At 41.8% G+C, this 26,110-nt stretch overlaps 1 protein-coding gene across 1 annotated transcript; it reads left to right on the forward strand.

Annotated features, from left to right (window-relative positions):
• The first annotated feature begins 654 nt into the window (after positions 1–654).
• Positions 655–5,307, forward strand: surf4l (surfeit 4, like). The gene is made up of 6 exons (XM_022219203.2): positions 655–826; positions 2,526–2,712; positions 3,137–3,213; positions 3,462–3,505; positions 3,998–4,187; positions 4,747–5,307. The coding sequence occupies exons 1-6, from the start codon at positions 779–781 to the stop codon at positions 5,011–5,013; spliced, it is 813 nt and encodes a 270-aa protein (XP_022074895.1). The 5' UTR covers positions 655–778; the 3' UTR covers positions 5,014–5,307.
• The last annotated feature ends 20,803 nt before the right edge of the window (positions 5,308–26,110 follow it).

The raw sequence follows: 26,110 nt of genomic DNA on the forward strand, positions 1-26,110 counted from the left end.
TAACTGGAGATAAACTACTTAAATTCTCATTAATCAATAATCATGTTTAATTACTGGAATTATTGTGGCATCAAAACTAAAAGCTGCAGTTTGTTTTGTCTGACTTACATTAAAAATACTAAACCGTATTGGTGAGATGTTTTCTTGATTCATCTGATCTGAGTGATTAAGTGAACTGGTTTGCAGAATTGCAGAATGTCACTATTCATACCCCTTCTCCATGACCCTTCTTCCCTAACGGTTATGTTTTTGTTGCACTGGGTTATTTATGGTATTTATTATTTTTGTGGGGCTTTTGTTTTGTACTGGGCTATTTATGATATTTATTACTGTGTGGTTTTTGCACCTTATCAACTCTGCTGTATGGATGCTCTGAACGCAATTTCGTTGTTCTGTGACAATGACAATAAATATTCTGAATCTGAATCTGAATCTGAATCTGAAATCAGTAATTGCTTGATTTATTCTGAGGTTCAGTTTTCTGTAAATCCACTTAAATAAACACTATAAGAAATAATTTAACCAAATCTGTTCATATTCTGAAGAAAATAAACTCAGAAAAGAATGAGCTGCAGAAACATCCACAAAATAAAAGATAAAACCATCAAAAATACAACATTTGTTTCATATTTGGTGTTTGTTTCCTGCAGCCTCAGTCCACGTGGCACGCCGGCCAGCGCGGAGCATTGTGGGTCGGAGGAGAACGAGCGGAGCATCATCAGCACCGGCGGCCGGACCGGGACGCCTGAGAGCGGATAGAAGCTGCGCCGGAGCAGACATGGGACACGGAGACCTGATGAGCCAGGCGGAGGACGTTGCGGACCAGGTGAGCTGCTCTGACCGGGGACGGCGCTCTCTGAGGCGGCCTCAGGCAGCGCTGCGACCCCGTCCGGATGTCTCTGTTTTGAAAGGTTCAAACGTAAACCGGCTGAGTTCTCCGCCGTTAAAGACGGAAAATGTTTTCTGGTTTAAATCCGGATTCAGAATCTTTCCTGGAGGCACTTTGTTGGTTTAAATATGAACTTTTGTGAAGTTTGAAGAGAAGCCGCAGATTGAAGGAACCGGAAGTTGAGGTCTGAATTAAAACTAATTTTAACACCAAAAATTGGATGTATTTCTATTTCCTGTCGGCCGAAAAGAAGAGAAACTATGAATGTTGGATTTTTGTCTGTTAGTGGTGCTCTACTTGCTGGTGGTTTCTGTGGACAAACAAGTAAACTTTAAATTGACGGATTTTTGAGCAGAGTCTGGAGCGGAAATAAGATATAATCAGAGAAATGTTCGCTGTTGTATGAGAAGGAACAAACACATCTGTTTGTTGTTAGTTAGTTGTGGTGAAATTTATTCCTCCCGACATCAGCAGGAAACTCAGATTTACACACTCAGAACAAAATGAGTTCATTATCCGCTGTAAATTATAGTCTAACAGCATTTAAGTGTTAAAATCTCAGTTTTCTCAATGGAGTCAGGTGCACGGTTCGTTCGGCCTCATGGAGCTGAAGTTTTAGCGGATTTAAATGTTGTCTTTAGTGATGAATGATCTAAAAGTGAAACTAAAAATAAGATATTATTATTCATATAGTAGTTAGTCAATAATCTGGAGGTTTGAAGCAGGTTTTAGTCGCTTTCACTTTTCTGTTTCCGAAGTCACAGAACTCCGTTGAGGTTTTTGTCTGTTTTAACAAACTGCTGTGGTTTTCCTGTTTGAGGAGGATGAATGTTTGAATGTTTTCAAACAAACTGCCACATACACACTGATGCTGCTGATGCTAATTAGCTCTAAGTTAGCTCTGAATTATCTCCGAGCTAGCTTCCAGTTAGCCCCTGGTTGTCTCCTGGTTAACTCACAGTTAGCACTCAGTTTGGTCACAGTTACTAGCTCCTAGTTAGCTAACAGTTAGCTAACAGTTAACTCCCAGTTAGCTTCCGGTTAGCTCTTAGTTAGCTCACTGTCAGTTCACAGTTAGCTCCTGGATAGATACCAGTTATCTGCCAGTTATCTTAAAGTTAGCTCCTACTTAGGTATCCGTTAGCTCACATTTAACTCAGTTAGCTCATAGTTTGCTCCTAGTTAGGCCACACTTAGTTCCCAGCTAGCTTCCAGTTAGCTCCTGGTTGGCTGCTAGTTAGCTCACAGTTAACTAATGGATAGCTACCAATTATCTACCGGTTAGTTTAAGGTTAGCACCTGCTTGGCTCCTAGTTCACATCCAGTTAGCTTCCTTTTAGCTCCCTAGTTTGCTCCTGATTAGCTACCAGTTATCTACCAGTTAGCTTAAATTGGCTCCTAGTTAGCTCCTAGTTAGCTTACAGTGAAGCCTCATTTAATTGGATGAAAATTCGTATTTCCAGTAGGTGGTGCTGTTGTGATGAACGAGGTTCTTCCAGCTGGTCCTGAAGCTTCAAACTCACCTTGTTGTTATAAACCGCTGCTGGTCGATGGCAGAACCAGCAGCTAATGGTGGCTAACAGCGTCTACCAGGGCTGACAGAAGCTAACAGCTAACCAGTTCTATTCTGCCCCAGTTCCTGCGGGTCACCAAACACTACCTGCCCCACGTGGCCCGGCTCTGCCTGGTCAGCACCTTCCTGGAGGACGGGGTCCGGATGTGGTTCCAGTGGGCGGAGCAAAGCGAGTACATCGACGCCACCTGGAGCTGCGGACGCTTCCTGGCTAACATGTTCGTATTCATCAACCTGATGGGGCAGCTGGGTAAGACCCAACTTCCTGTAGTTCTTCTGGAGGACCAGAAACCGTCTCCACGTGAAGCCGAACATCAGACTCAGATGTTTGAAAGTTTTTGGATTCATACTGAGTTTAGATCCGTTACTGAGCAGAGCGTCTTTATTCTGTTAGAAAGTCTTAGAAAGGAAGTTAGTTTTTAAATCATGTTTGCAGTAAGATTATTAAAATAAAACATCCCTTAACCAGATTAGATCCAGACTACTGTCAGATTCATAATTTAATCCAGTTCCATTTTTTGCTTCCAAATGTTTAGTTTTTCCATCAGAAAGCAGCAGGAACCAATCAGGCTTCATTACAGTCTTTCAGTCTTTCTATATTCATTACTTACCTGTAATTAAACGCCTGTAATGGATGAACTCCATCCAGAGGTTCAACATCTGTTTGTCTGCAGGTGGTTGTGTGTTGATCCTCAGCAGGAACTTTGTCCAACACGCCTGTTGTGGTCTGTTCGCCATCATCGCTCTGCAGGTAAACCACCACTAACCACCATTAACTCACTTAATCTTTTGTTTACATTTTTTTTTCACAGAATGACATATATCTGGAAAGTAATATTTTTTTATTTTCATACATATAATTAGTTACTGAGACAGACGGCCAGCAGGGGGCACTGCTGCTCAGAGACATTAAATATACTGGAGTTAATCTGAGAAGAAGAATCTCCATAAAACGTTCAGTCTGATCCAGATGTTCATAAAGGTTGTGTTTGTTTCCAGACGGTGGCGTACAGCATCCTGTGGGACCTGAAGTTCCTCATGAGGTCAGAATCGTCTCTATTTAGTAATTATCAACCAATCAGCTGCTTCTTCATCTACTGGAACTTCAGTTTGACCTTCAGAATGGGACACCTGGATGGATGTGGAACTGATCTGGTGTCAGTTTTTCATCCATCAAGATGAGAACCAGAATGACATTACAATGGTCTAAAATAACTCAGAAATGGTCAAACAACTGTCCAGTTTTTGGTAGGTCTACTCTAGAACTTTCTACAGGAGACGTTCTCCTCTATGGACTTCAAGGACCTGGAACTCTGGAAATATTTCCAGTATGAAGGTTGAACTCTGATCATTGATGAAGTTACTGGAGATGAAGAACCAGATGTTCTGAGGTTCTGGTTGATTGAGAAACAGACACATGGAGACCATCAGATGGAGTTTAGGGTTCTTTAGTTGTACTTGAGTTCGGTCTCCAGATGTTGCAGTGATGTTCTTGCAGGAACCTGGCTCTGTTAATATAGATGATATTCTTGCAGGAACCTGGCTCTGGGCGGAGGTCTTCTCCTGCTCCTGGCTGAGTGCAGGTCTGAGGCTCGCAGTGTTTTTGCTGGAGTTCCTTCTCTGGGACACCAGAGCTCTCCAAAGCACCTCCTCCAGCTGGGAGGTCGGGTTCTCCTGGTTCTCATGTTCATGACGTTGCTGCACTTGGACCTCAGCCTGCTGACGGTGAGTCACCACAACACGAATCATCTGGTAGAACATGTCTTGAGGAACCTCAGGACTGGACCGTGATAAGCAGATCCCTCCTCCTGGTGACCTGCTGATTTCTGACCCCATCAGCTGGTTCTCCTGATGGAGAGAGCTGTTAGCCTGGTGGCTAGCTGTTAGCCACCATGCTAACAGTTAGCCACCATGCTAATAGCTAGCCACCATGCTAATAGCTAGCCACCATGCTAACAGCTAGCCACCATGCTAACAGCTAGCCACCATGATAACAGCTAGCCACCATGCTAACAGCTAGCCACCATGCTAACAGCTAGCCACCATGATAACAGTTAGCCACCATGCTACTCGCTACTCCACTCAGAATGTTTTTCAGACAGTCAGAACCAGTCAGTTCTTAAGAGTGTTTACTGTAATGATAGCATTCAGTCTGGACCTAGTTCTGACCCGGTTCTGCTCGGGTTCTAACCTGGTTCTAACTCAGTTCTGATCGGGCTCTGACTGGTTCTGGTTGGTCTGACCTGGTTCTGACCTGTTCTGGCCCGGTTCCATCTGTGTCCAGGTGCTGCAGAACCTGGTGGGCACTGCGCTGATGGTTCTGGTGGCGGTGGGCTTTAAGACCAAGCTGGCGGCGCTGACTCTGGTGTTCTGGTTGTTCTGCATCAACGTGACCTTCAACGCCTTCTGGAATGTTCCGGCCCACCGACCCGTCCACGACTTCCTCAAGTACGACTTCTTCCAGACCACCTCGGTGATTGGAGGTCTGCTGCTGGTGGTGGCCCTGGGGCCCGGGGGGGTCTCCATGGACGAGAAGAAGAAGGAGTGGTGACCAGGAGGACCTCCAGCTTCTATTTATTACCCCTCTGCTCTCAGAGCAACCAATCAGAGCTCATATTTCATATTTCTACTAACTGACCTTTGATTCTGTGAAGAACCAGAACGTCTGATTTTATGGATCCAGGTTCTGCTGCAGTGACGGAGTTGTTCCTGCAGGAGGCGCTGTCTGCTGCTTTACTTCCTCGGTTCTGTTTTTATTTGTTCTTCTGTTTGTGTCTCTGAGTGGAAATCTTTTTCTATCGTATTTTTGTAGAACATGTTTAATAAACTGCAGCATTAAAAAGAACGCTTCCTGTTTGAGTTTATGAGAAAAAAGTTCTTAGGTCCCTGAAGTTCTGCTGCAGTTTGCTGCTCGTTGAAAAGGAACCCGGGGAACGCTAGACAGAAATAGGAACAGTTTTATATAAAAAGAACAGAAAATTTAATATTTAGGAGGCTCAGGTTGTTTTAGAGAACATCCTGGAAGTTCTAGATGGTTCTTGGGTTTAGTTAGGTTGTAGTAGTGGTTTGTTTAGGAGGTTCTAGAGTTCATGTTAGAGGTTCAGGTTGTTTTGGAGAACATCCTGGATGTTCTAGAGGTCATCTAGAACTCCTGAAACCTCATAAATGACCTCTAGAACCTCCAGGATGCCTTTTATGAGGTTTCCGGGGTCTAGAGGTCACTTGGGAGGTTTAGAGAACATCCAGCTGGTTCTAGGGTTCAGTTAGGTTGGAACAATGGTTCTACAGTTCATGTTAGAGGTTCAGGTTGTTTTAGAGAACGTTCAGGAGGTTCTAGAGGTCATCTAGAACTCCTGTCATAAATGACCTCAAGAACCTCCAGAGCTTTCAGGAGTTCTCGAGTTCATTTAAAGACAAAGGAAACTGCTGCAGACTCTGTTCCCACCCGTCTAGGCTGCAAACACACAAACCAAACGCACCTTCACACAGAACACAAGATAAAATGTGGAGAACGATGGAAAATACACAACAACACACAACACACACTAATACACACACTAACGGACAACAACACACTAATACACACACTAACAGACAACAACACACTAATACACACACTAACGGACAACAACACACTAATACACACACTAACAGACAACAACACACTAATACACTAACGGACAACAACACACTAATACACACACTAACGGACAACAACACACTAATACACACACTAACGGACAACAACACACTAATACACACACTAACGGACAACAACACACTAATACACACACTAACGGACAACAACACACTAATACACACACTAACGGACAACAACACACTAATACACACACTAACAGACAACAACACACTAATACACACACTAACGGACAACAACACACTAATACACACACTAACGGACAACAACACACTAATACACACACTAACGGACAACAACACACTAATACACACACTAACAGACAACAACACACTAATACACACACTAACGGACAACAACACACTAATACACACACTAACGGACAACAACACACTAATACACACACTAACGGACAACAACACACTAATACACTAACAGACAACAACACACTAATACACACACTAACGGACAACAACACACTAATACACACACTAACGGACAACAACACACTAATACACACACTAACGGACAACAACACACTAATACACACACTAACGGACAACAACACACTAATACACACACTAACGGACAACAACACACTAATACACACACTAACGGACAACAACACACTAATACACACACTAACGGACAACAACACACTAATACACACACTAACAGACAACAACACACTAATACACACACTAACAGACAACAACACACTAATACACACACTAACAGACAACAACACACTAATACACACACTAACGGACAACAACACACTAATACACACACTAACAGACAACAACACACTAATACACACACTAACAGACAACAACACACTAATACACACACTAACAGACAACAACACACTAATACACACACTAACAGACAACAACACACTAATACACACACTAACAGACAACAACACACTAATACACACACTAACAGACTCCATTCATGGCTGTAAACTGACTCTGACCTTAAACTGAATCTACACACTGAAACTGAGGCTGGTTGTGTGTCCTCACAACTTCAGAAACACACAAACACAGAACACAGAGAGAGACACTCTAATACACACACACATACGCAACTAATACACAAACGTCACACTGCAATTATGAGTTATTGATTTTTCAAAAAGCAGCAGCTGGAACGGTCAGGTGTGTGTGTGTGTGTGTGTGTGTGTGTGTGTGTGTGTGTGTGTGTGTGTGTGTGTGTGTGTGTGTGTGTGTGTGTGTGTGTGTGTGTGTGTGTGTGTGTGTGTGTGTGTGTGTGTGTGTGTGTGTGTGTTCTTGTACTTACTACATGGTGAGGACCATTTTCTGCATTTAACTATCAAAGTGAGGACATTTTTACAAAGTGAGGACATTTTGGCCGGTCCTCACTTTGAAACAGCCATGTTTGAGGGTGAAGACTTGTTTTTAGAGAACAGGTATGAATTGAGGTTTGGTTAGGGTAAGGATTAAGTTTAGGCAATCAGTTGTGATGGTTAAGGTTAGGGTAAGGCTCTAGGAAATGCATTACGCTTATGGATGTCCTCACTAAGATAGAAGTACAAACATGTGTGTGTGTCTGTGTCTGTGTGTGTGTGTGTGTGTGTGTGTGTGTGTGTGTGGTGTTCAGGTGCTGCCCTTGGCTGCAGGTTATTACAGAACTGGTCACTGAGAGTTAATGTGAAGGACGGAACGAAAAACCACAAAAGTCAACGATTCAGAGACACAAAGTTCAGATAGAACACAGAACACAACTAGAACACAAAAACACAACTAGAACATAACTGGGACACCAGAGGTCATTTATGAGGTTCTGAAGGTTCTACAGTTTCTTGTGAAGGGTCTACTGTCTTATAAATTCAAATTTTTCTGAACAATATCTTTTCTTTGGGAATAATATAGTTCTATTGTATTTATTCTTCACGTTAGAGAACGTTCATCGATGTTCTCATGAAGGAAAATGTTGTTTTATGGCTCCTTAAAGAGTGAAAAGTTCTGATTCTTGTTGTGGAACCGAATCATAAAGTTCACTTAGAAATGATCAAATTTAGACGTTTGGAAAAAAACTTCATCCTGACATAAAGAACGATCCGACAGAGAAAATAAAACTGAACAGTAATAATAATTATTGTTGTTGTTGTTGTTCTCTTTAAACTCCAGAGATCTTCAGTAAAACCAACGGATCGTAAATAAAAATAAAACCACTCAGTTCTTTATTTCTGGTTTTATAATATTTCAGACATTTAGATTAAAGATTAATTCTCTGTTTATGAACGTTAAATATGATCTGGTTTTATGTGAAACGTTTTCAGGTTTTATTCCTTTGAACTCCTGCAGTGAACCAGCAGGTGGCGCTGCTGCTGTTCACATGGATTCTGTTCAAACATTACATCTCAAAAAATGAAATAAGAGTCAAACCAGAGAATCAAATGATTTCATAAACGTTCAGTTTTACTCACATTTATTGTCTTTATTCTTTATATTCTGGAGTTTGATTTAATCAGCAGATTTACTTTTTACTTTTATTTATCGTCAGCAGCAGATTATTAATAATCAGTGAAACATTTGAACTGAAAGCAGCTCAGAGATCAGATTTAAGTCTTGATCTGATTCATAGATTCTGTCAATAAACATTAAGTTATGAAGTCACTGATGTTTATTTAGAGCTGAATCCAGAACTGATGATGATTTAATTATTTTCATAACTGGGTTCAGAAATCACGTTCATTTAGATGAAATGTCCTGAAGAACTGAACTAAAGAACCGAGGAAACACAACTACCAAACTACACTCTAGAACCTCTTAGATCAACTCTAGAACCTCTTAGATCAACTCTAGAACCTCTTAGATCAACTCTAGAACATCATAAATGATCTCTAGAACCTCCTAAAAATGTAAAACCACCAAACAGAATCCTAGAACCACCTCAACCTTCTGAATGAACTGTAGAACCTCTTAAAAAAATCTAGAACCCCCCTCCCACCAGCTGAACTTTTCAAACTGAACTCTAGAACCCCCTAAATCAACTCTAGAACCTCCTGAACCTCACAAATGAACACTAAACCATCCTAAATACACCATAGAACCACCAAAACCTTATAAATGAAGTCCAGAACCACTTCAGGGAACCGTGGAACCAGATAAACCTGGAAATCAGCCATGAAACATGGGGAGAACAGAGAGAACAGAGTGATGGGTTCCAGCAGAGAACACAGTTTAATGATCAGAGGCTGAAAATGGAACAAAGTGGAACGTTTTCTGGATCTAACAGTAAAAACGTTTCACACTTTTAACGGTTTCACTGAAGAAGGATTTTTATGAGAAGAACCTTATGATGTGACGGAACACGTCTGAAAGGAACAACTATGTAAATAACAGAATAAACAACAACAAACAGAGTAAACAACAGCATAAACAGAATTTTAAAAACCTAGAACATCTGTTCTCCGCCTATCCTCCATGGGTTCCGTTTTGTTCCGGCTGATCTGAGCTCTTTGCTCTCGCTGTTTCTGCCTCACTGATCTGATTGGATATCGACCAGCGCTGACCTCAGACCAGCAGCTCCGCCCACCTGCAGAGGACGGCGGCCATGTTGGAGGTCATCTGGTTAGCAGACGAGCTAATAGCACTAACAGGCCAGCAGCTACAGTTCATTGTTTCATTATTTCCCCATAAATTAATTTACAGACAGAAATCCGTTAAAATAACGTTTTGCGGATGTGAACGTTTCTAAACCACAAATCTAACGTCTGATCAACGATCAAACGCTTTCATCAGTTTTTCCTGAACTTAGCTCAGGTTCAGCTGAAATGAGAACTTGTCGTCCATCAGAGAGAATTAAAGCAGCTCATCGTTAGAACCAGGATTTATCTCTGAACCAACAGCAGGACGTTTAAACGGTTCCAGGATTATTAGTTCATTATTTAGTTAAAGTCAGCGACCGGTTTATGCTAATTAGGTAAAAATAAGACGAAAGTTTAGAATAAACCAGACATTGAAAATGCTGCTAGCCAACGCTGCTAATTATGCTGCTAGCTACCTCTGCTAACTATGCCACTAGCTAACTATGCTGCTAGTAAACTCTGCTAACTCTGCTGCTAGCTAACTATGCTAACTCTGCTGCTAGCTAACTCTACAGCTAGCTGATTATGCTAACTCTGCTGCTAGCTAACTCTGCTAACTCTGCTAACCTCATTCAGTTTAAACTTAACACTTTTTAAATGGACTTTGGTGTGAATCAGGATCTGTTTTTGGAGCTGATTGATCAGTTATAAGATTGATCAGTGATCAGATTGATCAGCTCCAGCTGCTGAATCTGACTGAATAAAAACCTGATTTACTTTTAAATAAGAAACATTTTTACATAAATCTAATAAAACATTTTTAGAGAATTTCAATTAGAATCAGAATCAACTTTATTGTCATTGCACACTTTCGTATACAACGAGATTACATTTGAGCCGCCCTGCCAATGGCAGCTCCGGCTGCTGCGCTGTGGCGCGCCACCAGAAGTTTTCTCAAGTGAAGCTGATGGTTTGGATTCAGTCGTTCTAGTTTCATATCAAAAGCTGTAAATTCTACTTTTAGTTTTAGAGTGGGACGAAGCGGACTGCGTTATTATTATCACTGTTGTTGTTGTTATGTAGGGTTTATTTGTTGAACAGGAGGGTAAACGCTGTCTAAAACCACAAGTTAAATGTGACTCAAACACTGTGAATCTGAGTTTACAGTGAATTAAAAACTATTAAACAGGAAAATAAACAGAAACTGAAACCTCATAAACAGCTTCTGGTGCTAGAAGTTCCATCTGACAGAAACCAGCAGCAGAAGACGGCAGCGAGCGGTGAGACGTTGGTCTGAGGATAAATGTCGGCTCCATTGTTGGCGTGACGCTGCGTGCTGATTGGCCGAGGCTGAGTCTTCATTAGTCTGAATGGACTCGTCTCCCGCAGCTCGTCCTGCGTCTGAGCGATAAAAGCAGAGCTGCATTTATCCACCTGCTGCCAACACAAGGCCAGCAGCTTTTAATTCACTCTGATCTGCATTTGAATGTTCTGCAGGTACCGCTGAGTGTTTGTTTGTCCCTAAATGAGGAGGAAGTCATTATCAGCGAGGAACAATCAGAACAAGGACGAAGCTTCGGCCTTCGACGCTCAGCGGGCTTTTAGTGAACAAACACTCACAGCACTGAGAGATTCAAAACCACGACTAAAAACAACCATTAAAACATGTTCAGAGTCAACGGAAGAGTAAGAACCAATAAAAGAAGGGATGAGGAAGAGCTAACAGGAGGGAAACATACAGAACAGGAGTTCAGGAAGGAGAAGAAGTGATGAAGAAACGAAGGGATGAAGGATGAAATGTGGATAAAAAAGGACAGAAAAGAGGAGGGAAAGCAGCAAAGAGTGGAACTAAAGCCTGGTTTTGTTGAGGAAAACACAAGAAACAGTGACGAAAACACAAACTGTTCAACAACACAGAAACACAAGAAAACAGTGAAGATGAAACAAACAGAAAGAGAAGAAGAAGAAATGTTAGAAAGGATTTCATGTGGAAACATCAGTAAATCAATCATTTCTGGATATTTCTGCTGTTCTCTGATCTAACCACACTCTGCTCCGTCTCTTTGTTTCTGCTCTCAGCTTATTCTGGGATGGAAGCTGCTCTGACGTCCGTCTACCTGCACAACATAATTAGACTGAACCCACTGAGACTCTAAACGCCTCACAATGACGCCGTCAGTCACAGGAAAGAACACACACACACACACACACACACACACACACACACACACACACACACACACACACACACACACTGAAACACTCAGAAACACTCCAGGTCGCCATTTGGGTGTCAGCGTTGATTTCCTCAACTATTATCCTGTCAGCTGTCTTTATCCAACACACACACATTCATATACATACATACATACAGTTATATACATATATGTGTATATATACTATGAATGTGGTTGAACTGCTTTAAAATATCATAACTTACAGATTAACCGGTTACACTTAGACTCTGTACTTTGAGTCTTGTTGCGGTGAAACAGTCTTTTGGACAGAAACAGTTGGTTTTCATTCTGCAGATTTAAGATTCAGTTTTGTGGAAGATTTATCCCTGTTTAGCCTGTTTAGCAGGTTAAGCATCCCTCTCAGGTCTTCAGTGTGGTTCCTTTTAGTCCAGTCACATCCATAACACTAAACAAATCCTGAAAACTGTTAAAAACTTTGATTCCATAAAATAAGAATTTTTGGTTTTGGCTCATTTTGGTAGAATTTAAGTTTTGTTAGTTTTTTCTTGTAGACAATAAAGAAATAAGCATCATTATTATGTGTTTGAGTCTGCTGCAGCCACAGCTTCACAAACACAATCATTCAGCACTGTTTCCATGTCGATTCTCACAGAACACATCAGCACTATGAATGAACATCTGGAATCATGGAGGACACAGAAAAGTATGAAATAAGTCAAAATGTTTTATATTTTAGATCCTTCAAATGATTCAAGTTGAATTACATTTGGTCAGTAATGACTGAAAATGTGTCCGTTCTGTTCATTCTTTGCTCTGATTCCTGCTTTGAACATGGATGAGCTTCAGAGGTAGAACCTGAAATGCTTTCACTTCTCAGGTGTTCCTTATGAGGCTCATTAGTGGAACTTCGTCCTTCTTAATGGGAATAATGAATAATTAAACAACAGAATAGTAATCAGCTGCAGAAAATAAACGATGAAGGTCGGAGCTTCAGTAGAAACCAACTGGACTTTTGTGGCAGTCCAGTTGGTTTGTACAGTTTAAAACCAGTTAGAAGCAGTTCAAAGCGGATTAAACGGTGACTAAAATGCCACAGAAAGCCTAACCAACAGCGGAATCCTTCAGTGTGTATTTAAATGCTGTAATTCTCTGAACGTCGGCGACCTCCTGACGTCCACGCCGTTCTGCTCTAAGTGTTTTTCTTTTTCTCGTGTTCGCTGTGAAAACGGCGTAATTGAAAGGAAGCTGTCAGTTGAACCTGCTGCTCAAATCAGGCACAAAGAATTCATTCACCTCCAGAAAAAGCAGCAGAATGATCTTAAAATGATCCCCTTCAGCCTGACAGCATCCCCGCTGTGTGTGTGTGTGTGTGTGTGTGTGTGTGTGTGTGTGTGTGTGTGTGTGTGTGTGTGTGTGTGTGTGCGTGTGTGTGTGCGTTAGCTGCCATTACTCGCTCACCGTGGCGAGGCCCGGTCCACTCTGGCCCGCTGCATGCTGGGAAAATGTGCGGCTTCCTGCCAGCGAGCGTCTGGGAGCCACGGAGCTAAATGACAGGTCGCCTCCTCCTGGACGCCCCGCGCTGTGAATCCAGCGCTCCTCAGCTCTACCCTGCAATTAGAGGAGGAGGAGGAGGAGATGAAGGCTCCGATCACCTACAGGCCACCGATCAGCCTCCAATAATCAATCATCAGGGAACCAGAGCTCCACGTCCTCTGGACCCAAACAGTCGGTTTGATCTTCAAAAGTCTGAAAGGAAAAATTCAGATTGAACAAGTTTTTACCGGGAAACGTAAAGATGAAGGTCTGCTGTGTACCTGCAGTGGTGAGGTCATCACTTCCTGTCCTCTCAGACTAATTGGATAATTGTCCAATCAAATGTGAGCGCTTGTCCTCTAATTAGCTGCTAATTGACCTGAGAGCCTGAGAGAGACAACCACCCCCTCCACAGTGTGTGTGTGTATGTGTGTGTGTGTGTACGTGTTTATCTATATCGGTGGGGACTCGTCTTACGGTGGGGACCTAAAATGAGGTCCCCATGAGGGGAAACATTGTTTTCTTGGCCATGTTGTTGTTACTGAAAAAAGTAAAAGTACAAAAACGTTTCTTCAGGGTTAGGCGTTGTTTTGGTCTGGGTTAGGGTAAGGCAGAGGTGAAAGTAGTTTTAAATTCTTACCGGAACTATTAGTAATAATTCCGGACCATTCCGACTTACTTTCACCCCATTCCGTCGATGCTAACCATTGTAAATCCTGTTGAAAGTTTTTCAGCCAATCACAAGAACGTGTGGAATTTCAGGTGTAATTTATTGCTCGCCCCAGTGCAATAAATCAAGCGCACCTATTTGCTATTGGCTGCTACTGGCCATAACAATCGCTGTGTTACGGAAGTAGACACGCATGCGCACTCATGTACTGCTGAGTGAACTCCGGTCAATATCTATGGATAGCAGGCAGGCCGGGCGGCGTACCGGCGTACCCATAGATACCGGTGGAAGAGCGGCGTACCGCCAGCAGATCTTTTCCCGGAACTGCGTTCCGCCACCAGATGTTTTGCCGGTACGCAGTTCCGGACCGTTCCGGCTTACTTTCACCCCTGGGGCAAGGGTTAGATATGAATGGGAGTCAATGGTAAGTCCCCACAAAGATAGGAAAACATAGTGTGTGTGGGTGTGTGTGTCAGTGGGGGTTTCTAATGGATCAGGAGCTGAATTCACTGAGTTGTTTCTAAAGAGGACGTTTAAAAATGACCGAGATAAATTATATCCTGTCTGCCTGTCTGCCTGTCTGCCTGCCTGTCTGTCTGTCTGTCTGCCTGCCTGCCTGCCTGTCTGTCTGTCTGTCTGTCTGTCTGCCTGTCTGTCTGTCTGTCTGTCTGTCTGTCTGTCTGCCTGTCTGCCTGTCTGCCTGTCTGTCTGTCTGTCTGTCTGTATAACTGCCTGTCTGTCTGTCTGAGCCTCATTATTGACGACGTGAAAAACTACACAACTGTGACATCAGCATCATGACAGCCAATCAGATCGCCTCTTTTCAGGCACTAAAGGTGTCCAGATTTAAAATTACTCATCAACACCATCCCAGTGACCCGTCAAAGCATGTAAACGGCTTCTAGAACAGGTAAACATAAACAGGTAAACATCTGATCCATGTCCGTGTTTGTAGAATCAGCGGAACCAAAAATTTAAACTCCTGTTTCAGGAAGCGGCTCGTCTCTAATTAGTGTTCAGGTGAAGCTGCTTAAGGTAACGAAGGTTTTATGTTCGTTAAATAGAAACATCCAGACGGAAACGACAGGACGTCTTTGTTTGGAGGAAAATAAACAGAACGAGAACAAAAGAACAGAGAGGATGTGAAAGGAACCGACAGACCTTCAGGCTGCAGCCGCAAAACGAAGCAAAACAAACGAAATAAAAGAAATGAAACAAAAGAAATCACATTTTCATCAGCAGCAACTGCAACAAAAGCAGGAAACACAAAGAGCTCAGGTGTGTCTGGAGAGGAGGAGGAGGAGGAGGAGGAAGGTCAGAGAAGTTCTCAGAAAACTGGATCCATCTTTACAGGAACTCTGATCAGTATGTGATCTATGTTAGACAGAAGGTAGATATCTAATAACTAGAACCTGCTTCTGATGGTTCTGATCTGATCTCTGCAGTCGGATCTGAAGCCTCCACCAGGTTGGATTTTTAAACGTTATTGTTATTTCTACACGTTTTCATGTTTTGTTTTTTATGTTTTACCCTCCTGTTGTCCTCATTTACAGGCTCCAAAAAATATTGTTTCCTTGTCTGAAAAAAATCCCAAAATTCAGCAAAAAATACCCAAATTTCTAAAAATTTGCAAAATCTTCAAGACGAAAATTCCAATCATTGATTTTTTTTGTGAATGTTCTTAAGAAACATTTCTTTTTTTACCAAACAAAAATATTTTAAATGTGGACATCAGAAATTTCACTGTGAAAATATTTTTACCACATTTTTAAGCTTTAAATTTGCAAAACCTTCAGAGAGAAAATTCCAATAATTCCTTAAGTTCCCCTTAAAAGTTTTATTTTTTAAAAAAAGTCCCCGAAATTTGGCAAGAAACTTCTTGTAAACATTTTCAAAAAATGAGTAAAAATATTCCAAAAAATCCTAAAAATATCTAAAATGATCACATATATATCAGTAAACCCTCTGATATTTTCTTTAAGAAAATCCAGTCAATTTCACTGGATTTTGGTTGATTTTTATGTGAATGTTCTTAAAGAAACATTTTCCACAATTCTTTTGTTAAACCAAAAAATTTTTCAAAAAGTTCCCATGAATGTTGAAAATGTGGACATCAGAAGTATATATATATGTATATGTATGTATATATATATATATATATCACTGAGTGCCTTTAAATCAAAACTGCAACTTCTTGATGCCATTTCCACAACTTGTACGTTTTTTATAACTTGTTTTGTAAATTTTATTATTGTTGTTCTTTTTATTTCTTTTCTTTTTCTTTTTTTCATATATTAATCATGTCTTAACTGTGTGATTTTATAACTGTTTTGTATTTGCTGCTGCCTATCTTGGCCAGGACTCCCTTGGAAAAGAGGTTTTTAATCTCAATGGGATCTTTCCTGGTCAAATAAAGGTTAAATTAAAAAAATAAAAATATTCACTGTGAGTATGTGTGTGTGTGTGTATATATATATATATATATATATATATATATACACACACACTCACAGTGAATATTTTTATTTTTTTCCCCACATTTTCAAACTTTTAACCGGGTCAATTTGACCCACAGGACGACACAGGGGAACTCATGTGTCGCATGTTTTCCTTTACCTTTTGTATATTTTATAATTTTACATTTTATATAAATTAGTCTTTTATTTCAATGTTTATTTTTATATTGATATTTTTAACCTTTTTTTAACTGTTATTTTTTTCTTCTTAAATATTTTTAGGGATTTCTAATTTCTTCTTCTCCTTCTTCTTCTTATTTTTATTATTTATAATGTTATTACTATTATGATGATGATTATTATTCTATTGGTCCTCACAACTGGATTTGTTTCCATCACTGAATCTTCTTTAGACACTTAAACTAACTTAAACTAAAATCGAATCACTACCTTTATGAGGACCAGCTGGTTGTTTTAGTCCCCATAAGAAGCTCACACACACACACACACACACACACACACACACACACACACACACACACACACACACACACACCCTCCCTGGGTCTCAGCTGTGTTGGTTCCTGCAGACAGATGGACTGTTTTTTACGGTGTGACCCTGAACACAACTCCACTCTCGGTGTTTTGTCGCAGCACAAAGAGCAGGTGGTGGTTCTACTCAGACGTTCTAACAGCAGAACCTCTGCCGACCCACAACAGGTTCTACAGAACTCTGAGTACCAACCAGCAGGTCTGCAGCTCGGGTCCTCATCTGTAGACTCATATGACTTCAAGACTGGTTTAAGACTGGGTTGCACTGGTTTGGACTGGATTTAAACTGGTTTTAACTTGGTATTGGTCTAGTTTTGGACTGGTTTTAAACTGGTTTTGGTCTAGTTTGGGACTGGTTTAAGACTGTTTTGGACTGGTTTTAACTGTGATTTGGTCTAGTTTTGGACTGGTTTGTAATGGTTTGGACTGGGTCTGGATTAGTTTGGGACCGGTTCAGGCTAGTTTTGGACTAGTTTGGACTTGTTTTGTACTGGTTGGAACTGGTTTGCATTGGTTTGTACTGGCTTGGATTAATTTTGGACTGATTTTAAACTGGTTTGGACTGGTTTTATATGTAGTATTAGTATCTATTTTCTTCATATTTGGTCTGACCATGCAGAAATATTTAGCGTTGTTCAGAACATTTATATTCATCTAAAAAAATTATAGGTAAACTAGATGAAGCTGGTTTATTGTACATGTAAACAACTTAAATCTTGTGTTCTGCAGCCAGTTATTAATGAACGTTGATCTTGTCCTGAGTGGATTCAACTTAATGACACGAAAACGTGTCATAAATAGTAACTAGCTTCAGTTATTTTAACATTTAATGTCAATAAACAAGTTTTCAGTTTAAGAAAATAAAGAAAAATATTCTGAATTTCCTTAATCTGGCAACTCAGAAATGATTTTATGACGTATATTTTCTGAACCAATCACTGAATGACATGTTAATACAGCTGATAAATGTCAGTTGAACCAGACAATTTGAAATAAACCGTAGGGCTGTAATTCTGTGTGCGGCCTGTAGGAGGCGCCCCAGCGACTCTCAGCTGCAGCTCTTTAGAATCCCACGTTTCCACTTTCACAGTTTCATTTGCAGCCTCGACACAATAAAAGCAGCCATGAATATTTTCCAGCAGAGAAAGTGAACCTATTGAAGCTCCTGACTTTGTCCTCCAGCGCAGAACGTTCTGCTGAAAGGATCCATTCAGGAGGCGGGTTCTCTTTCAGAACGTTATTATCATATGATTATGGAGGAAGAAAACCAGAGGTCAATGCGTCTGCAGGGTCAGAAACCGGCAGGAAAAGGCTCCGACATCAAGACCTGCTGGTCTTTGTATCGCTGTGAGGACTCTCACAGGTCCTCATAAACACAGGAACTGATGGGACTGGAGGTGGCTGCACTGGTTTCACTGGTTTCACTGGTTTCACTCAAATACTTTTTAAAGTTCTCATTCATACGTAAATATTTTAGTTTTTACTGCATTTTAATGACAGATTCAGTTCTTAGAAACATTAAGGATCCACATTTAAACAGAACATGTATGAAACCTGGACCTGGTTCTAACTGGACCTGGTTCTGACTGGACCTGGTTCTAACTGGACCTAGTTCTAACTGGACCTGGTTCTAACCCAACCTGGTTCTAACTGGACCTGGTTCTGACTGGACCTGGTTCTATTCTAGGTGGTTCTGACTGGACCTGGTTCTAACTAGACCTGGTTCTAACCCAACCTGGTTCTAACTGGACCTGGTTCTGACTGGACCTGGTTCTAACCCAACCTGGTTCTAACTGGACCTGGTTCTAACTGCACCTGGTTCTAACCCAACCTGGTTCTAACTGGACCTGGTTCTGACTGGACCTGGTTCTAACTGGACCTGGTTCTATTCTAGGTGGTTCTGACTGGACCTGGTTCTAACTATACCTGGTTCTAACCCAACCTGGTTCTAACTGGACCTGGTTCTGACCCAACCTGATTCTAACTGGACCTAGTTCTGACTGGACCTGGTTCTGACTGAACATGGGTCTAACTGGACCTGGTTCTGACTGGACCTGGTTTTGACTGGACATGGGTCTAACTGGACCTGGTTCTAACTGGACCTGGTTCTGACTGGACCTGTTCTAACTGGACCTGGTTCTATTCTAGGTGGTTCTGGCTGGACCTGGTTTTAACTGGACATGGTTCTAACCCTACTTGTTCTGACTGGACCCTGTTCTAACTGGACCTGGTTCTGACTGGACCTGGTTCTGACTGGACATGGGTCTAACTGGACCTGGTTCTGACTGGACCTGGTTCTGACTGGACCTTGTTCTAACTGGACCTGGTTCTATTCTAGGTGGTTCTGGCTGGACCTGGTTTTAACTGGACATGGTTCTAACCCTACCTGGTTCTGACTGGACCTGGTTGTAAGTCTACATGGTTCTAACTGGACATGGTTCTGACTGGACCTGGTTCTAACCCTGTGTGGTTCTAACCATGTGTGGTTCTAATTGGACCTGGTTCTGACCCAACCCCAGCGTCCCCCTATGACAAGGCGTCCTCCGGCTGCAGTTGTTCCCTCCGCTCTGAGCTGCTAATTGAATTTCATGGCGTCTTTGTGTCGACTCTCCACCTTCTGTTGCCGTTTTCTGTAACAGAGTGAAGCTGAATGAAAGTGTGTTTATGGGGGGGTCCATCAAATGGCTCTTTAACGATAAATGGTCTTTTCAGAGAGAGAGAGAGAGAGAGAGAGAGAATGTGTGTGTGTGTGTGTGTAATAGACAAGCCTATATACTCCTGAACAATGGTGCCCCTCCCCCAGCGGCGGTGGGGGGCGGCAGAGGATCAAGGTCTCTGCAGCTCATGAATTCATTACTGCTGCTTTCTGGCCGAGGAGACGCTGCTTCGTCTTCATCGTGTTCAAATGAGCAATAAAAGAGGCTTAGGGGGACTAGGGGGGCCGATGGGGGCCGATGGGGGCTGATGGGCCGATGGGGGGGCAGAGAGGAACTTTTGTGGAGGAGAAAGGCAGCAGTGTGGAGAACGGGGGTGACGGGTGGCCTAATCTGGTTTCCATCTGCTGTTGCATTCAGGACCCCCCACCGGTGCTAAATGACACCAGAACACGGGACTAAATGTTTGTGGACGAGGTCTTTGTCAGCGACACCCCTGCACCCGGCCTGCTGGGACACAAAGGACCCCCCCAAAAGAGCCAATAATTAGATTAAAACTTCAAGTAAATGAAGTGTGTGAGTGACTGTCTGTGTCTACCACCAGGAACATCTGAAGGTTCTACTTTAATCTGTTCATTCTGGAGCTTGGAGAATTTACCAAAATAAGAGTCTTTCCTGTCAAAGTAAAAACTGATTCCTGCAAACTAATGTTGGTTAATTAGAAAGATTAAACATAAATCTGTGGTTCCATCAGTGTTCTCCTCCTTCCACTCAGTTTTTAGTGTTGGTCTCCATCAGTCTGAATGTTCTACCTCCTTCTTTATAAACATTTATAAACTGTCAGGTTCCTCAGGGATCCTGAAGTCAACAGAACTGTTCAGGTCCAGACTCTAGTTCTCGGGTGGACTAAGGTCTGGACTTTGACTCCTCCAGAACTTCCACCTTGTTGTCTTCAAACATCTCTGAGGATCTTCGTCAGTTTGCTTCGACTCATTATCTGGATGGAAAACTGATCTTCTAAACATCTCATCATCAATTCATCCTCCAGGATTTCATTTACCCTCTACCTTTACAAGACCTGCTGCTGAGGAACATCATGATGCTGCCACCACCATGCTTCATGGTGGAGTTATTGTGTTGGTGATGATATTCAGTATTTGGTGTCCGTCAAATATTTGTCCAGACTCTGTAATTTTACAAATAATAGAATAACATTACGCTATGTTTTACACCATTTAAATCAGCGTTTCTTAAACTACAGGTTGAAACAGTTTAGGTACCATCTGTCAGTCCTTAATATACATTTTTTTCTTTCAAGTATTGCCAAATATCACTATAGTACACATATATATTGTGTTTTTTTTTTACAGTTGTGGTGTTGGTGTCATACATTTGTCTGCAGTATTGTGAGGTTTTACATGTAGTATAAGAAAAGATGATAAATCCATAAAATAACAGTGATTCCTTTGAAATAATTACAGTTAAAGATGTTCATTTGCTGCACTGAGCTGACTGTACAGAAGAGTTTAACGTTAAATGAAGGAATCTGAAGGAACAGAAGGAGTCTGAGACCACAGCTCAGTCCTGCAGCATGCTGTGAAGCCGAGGTGGAGGATAAATACAAATAAAAGCTGTGAGATGGAATGACGGAGGTGTTTCCAGCAGCTGTAATAGTTCTGCTGCTGCCGACTCTCAGCGGCTCAGATTGAAACTCAGATGACATTTTGTGTTTGGAGCTGATGTGAGTTTCCTCAGCAGGAGGTCCGACTGCACTTTATTATCACTTAGACACTCAGGAGGGTGAAATCAGGCTGTTTGTATTCAGCCGACGGTAAACACCACTCCTCTTCATCACCTTCATCCTCCAACACCACGGCTCTGCCTCACTTCCTGTCGCCTCACACAAACATTATTTTATCCAGAAAGGCAGAACGAGCGTTGCTGTGGCCAACAGGGACAATCTGGCAGCAAGAAAGCCAAAAATATGTTTAAAAAAAGCAACAAACTGTGAAATAACTGTCAAATAACTAGCATTTTAGCAGATTTCAATCCAGCATATCAGGGTCATTTTATGGTCAAACATCGTAAAAGAAAAAAATGTCCTTGGATGTGAACGTTATTTACAGTAAATTTATATTTTCTCAATGATTTTGGTTGTTATTAGTATCAGTAAAAAGGATTTTCTAATTTTCTTTACTTCATATATAGATTTCCTTTTGCTAATATCTGCAAACTAATATTTGATTTGATTTCAATGCAGTCAGGCTGTGGAATCTACCGATCACATGCTGTAAAAGATAACCATTTTCATAAAGCTGCTTTGTAGGAATTGAATGTCGTTTATTTTTTCATTTGCCATGTTTTCTTGTGCTGAACTTACATCCTTTTGTTGTGATTTCACATGTCTGTGTGGTAATTGTGTGATGATTTTTTCATTATTATCTTGCGTTTTTGTTGGACTTTTATGTCAGCTGTGATGCTAGATCACATCTTTGTGAGGTGATTTGAGCTTTCTTGTGATTTTGCAGCTTTAAGTCATTCTGAGCCTTCGTTTATATCGTTGTTGTTAAATCATGTCTACGTGCTGACGTTACTTCCTTCTGTGGTGATTTCACGTTTTTGTGGTAATTTTTTCATCATGTTTGTGGGAGTTTTGTCGTTTTTGTTGCTAAATCAGCCTTTTGTGCTGACTTTGAGTCTGAGTTGTGCATTGTGTTGTCTAACGTTGTGTGATTGTGTGTCCAGTCCTTCCAGCCGTGTCTTATTGTGTACTATTGCTTAGATTTGTTTTTATGGTTGATGCACACATTTTTTTCTCTCTGGTTAATATCTGTAATTTAACAGTGAAACCTGTAAAATCACAGTTAAAACTGTGATAGAATGTCATTTCTTTAGATTGCATGTTATTGTTTGATGTGGAACAGAAAATAAAGTTTAATAAAGACTAGTTGGTGGTTTGGATCAGCGCTGCTGTACACAAAGATTATTTTTTCACATGAAATATCTTCTTAATAATACAGAGTTTGTGTATTTATGTGCTGGTTTAGTGTCTCTTTGTGTGGTATTTTTGTTTTGGTGAATTTGTCTGTTTCTGTGGTGATAAATATGAAATTCTGATAAAATAAAGACTTCTGATTGACACAGACTGAAGAAGATTCCTGTTAGTGTGTGTGTGTGTGTGTGTGTGTGTGTGTGTGTGTGTGTGTGTGTGTGTGTGTGTGTGTGTAATGGATGCAGTCTGCAGGAGGTCGCAGTAATGCATCGTCTAAAAGCAGCAGGCTGCAGTAATGCAGAGGTCTGAATATCAGACCAGCTTTGACTCCTCTGGACTCTAGACCTACAGTCAGGCATGGAGGTGGCAGCAGCATCATTATTATCAATTTAATTGACTCAAGTCTTGGTTCTTCAGGTTCTTAATGGGTCTAAGTCAGGACTTTGGGGAGACCAGTCTAGAACCTTCATTCTAGAACCTTCATTCCATCCTGATGGAACCATTTCTTTACCACGTCTGATGTGAGTTTGGGCTCATTGTCTGGTTGAAACATCCAACTGTGTCCAAGATCAACCTTCTGCTGATGGTTTTAGGTTCTCCTGAAGAACGTGGAGGTGATCCTCCTTCATTATTCCGTTTACTTTGTGTGACGCTCCAGTTCCACAGAGCATGATGCTGCCACCTCCATGTCTGATGATAGGTTTGGAGTTCTTGGGGTTAAAGGCCTCACCTTCAGGTTTTCTTCCATCTGACCTCAGAACTTTCCTCCAGAACTTTTTCTTTGTCCATGTGATGAGTGGAGCTGTAAGGTTCTGTTTCTAGAGGAAGAACTTCCTTCTTCATGGATCTTCTAGAACCCTGTGGACACTGACAGCTGTGTTCCAGCAGCTTCTCATCCATCCAGACCTGCTTTCTGATGGTTCCTGGTTGACTTTGACCATCGTGACCAATGGTCTCTCAGCAGCAGGTGGTAGTTTGTGTTTTCTTCCTGATGGTGGCAGTAACACACCTGGACCATGAACGTTATTCTGACAAACAGATGATTGTGGATCTGAAGCTGCTTTCAGACGGCTCCAGGTGACTTTCTGACTGGTTCAAATCAATGATTTTCTTCTTCAGATCTTTGCTGAGCTCCTCAGATGTTCCCCCTGTAGAGTTTGAGTCTAATGAGCGGATCTAATGGTTCTAGTTAAACTGATCAGAGGAGTCAGCAGCTGTAGTCGACTGGAATCACTCAGGAGAAGTTAAGAGGTCACGGAACTAAGAAAATTAGATTAACAACTTTATAGATCAACAAAATTCACAGTTGAAGTTTCTGTTTACATTTATGATCCAGCAGATTTAGTCACATTTATAGAAGAACTTTAAATAATCTATGAAAGAACCAAAACACAGGAGAAAAAGATTTGTGTGTTTCAGAGGTTCCATCATAAATTCAGAGCTCTAGGAGTCATTGGAAACTACAGACTGAATGATGAACATGGACTTAATAGTGGATTCAGTGCTTTCCTGCTCGGATATGTCACTGATTCCTTGAGCTATTTTCTCTGGACCGTCCACACACCTCCCAGTGGTTGTGTGTCTCCAGACGTTGTGTGTCGATTCTTCTTATTGCAGCAGCCAGCGGGGGGCAGTGAGGGCGAGGTGGGGGGGTAAAGATAAGGAGGTGTATTAGAGTCAAATGGACTGGAAACTGAAAGACTAGACGGTGTGTGTGTGTGTGTGTGTGTGTGTGTGTGTGTGTGTGTGTGTGTGTGTGTGTGTGTGTGTGTGAAGGCTGAATGAGGGTTGTGCTCTAATCATGTGGATAATTTCAGTTTTTCTTTTTTCTCCATTGGTTCTGTCAGGAACCAGAACAAAAACTCCGTTGGTCTGTAAATAAAAGAATCGGCTCCAGATCAGGAGCAGTTTTTGGTCTTTTTATTTTAATTTCACGTCTTTTTCTTGTGACTTTATGTGTTTTTATGGAAACTTAAAAATAAATGCAGAAATATCAACAGCTTCTTTGACTTCTGTTAGTTTGCAGTCGACTCTCAGTAGACGTTTGTGTTGTCAAGATACCAGTAAAAACACATCAGTACTGAAACAATACATCCCATAATACTGATGATTACAGTTGGTTACAGAGAAAATGAGCAGAATCCAGACACCTGGATGGATGTAAAACTGATCTGGTGTCAGTTTTTACCAGAATTAAGATGTGTGGGTTTTTTTTTTTTAAATTAAAAATAGGTCTAATTCCATGAAATGGGACTAAAATCACACAAGAATCACAACAGTCTTATGCTACCGACCGGTCTTGCATCGCCTATCTAATTGGGTTGTTAGCGGGTGATGCTCGGGAGTGGGGAACCACAGTGTGGAAACGCCAGGACCTCCTGTGCGACTCATATTTGGCTTTCATGGCAGAGATGAAGAAGAACTTCGACCATCCAAGGATCCCGGAGTGTGGCAGAATATGCTTGAGAGTTCCGGACCCTCGCAGTGGAGGTCGACTGGAATGATTCTGCTCTCCGATACTCCTTCTATTAAGGCCTTACGGAGGTCATAAAGGACCAACTGACTCTCAAAGACGAACCAGCGACGCTCGACCAGTGGATAGACATTGCCATAAAACTGGATTCTCATATGTGCGAGAGACGCAGAGAGAGGCAGGTTCGGCAACCCAGTAACCATGGTCCTCCTACCCCCACTCGACGACTCAAATCCCCAGAACCCTCGGCGGAGGAATCAGAACCTATGCAACTGGGCCACGCTAAACTCTCCACTAAGGAGAAGGATTACCGGAGAGAGGCCAAACTTTGTCTGTTCTGTGGAGATCCTGGCCACTTTGTTCCCGTCATCGAGCAAAAGAAAAGGCCCACCAGTAACTGGGGAGGTTCTGGTGGGCCAAGTCCTGTCCTCTCCCCCGCAACGACTCCAGATGAGGACAACGCTCTGCTGGGGAATGGTGTCGCTCCCTGTTCCTGCCTTGGTGGATTCGGGGCCAGAAGAAAGCTTCATGGACGCAAACCTGGTAAGGCAACTGAATGTTCCTACTGTGCCTCCTACAGAACCCCTGTCGGCTTGCTCTTTACATGGAATCCATCTAGCAGGGTTTCATGTAGAACTGTTCCTGTGGAATTAATTATTGCTGGAAATCATTGCGATAAGATTTCTTTTTGTATTATGGAGGGCTCCAGTTCTCCGATGGTGTTGGGCTATCCTTGGCTAGTGCGGTATAACCCCCAGTTGGATTGGCGGCAGGGACGAATTCTGGCTTGGAGCACCGACTGCCATCAGAACTGTTTGGTCTCAGCCCTTGCTCCTTCCAGTTCAGTGACTCCAAACAGCCCTGAGCCGATCAACCTAGAGTCCGTTCCATCTCAGTATCATG

The sequence above is a fragment of the Acanthochromis polyacanthus genome, chromosome 7, assembly GCF_021347895.1.
Source record: "Acanthochromis polyacanthus isolate Apoly-LR-REF ecotype Palm Island chromosome 7, KAUST_Apoly_ChrSc, whole genome shotgun sequence".
Taxonomy (NCBI): Eukaryota; Metazoa; Chordata; class Actinopteri; family Pomacentridae; genus Acanthochromis; species Acanthochromis polyacanthus.

Coding starts and splice junctions, on each gene's coding strand:
- surf4l (XM_022219203.2), top strand. CDS start 779: ATGGGACACGGAGACCTGATGAGCCAGGCGGAGGACGTTGCGGACCAG. Junction 2,713..3,136: donor CAACCTGATGGGGCAGCTGG/GTAAGACCCAAC, acceptor GTTTGTCTGCAG/GTGGTTGTGTGTTGATCCTC. Junction 4,188..4,746: donor TGGACCTCAGCCTGCTGACG/GTGAGTCACCAC, acceptor ATCTGTGTCCAG/GTGCTGCAGAACCTGGTGGG.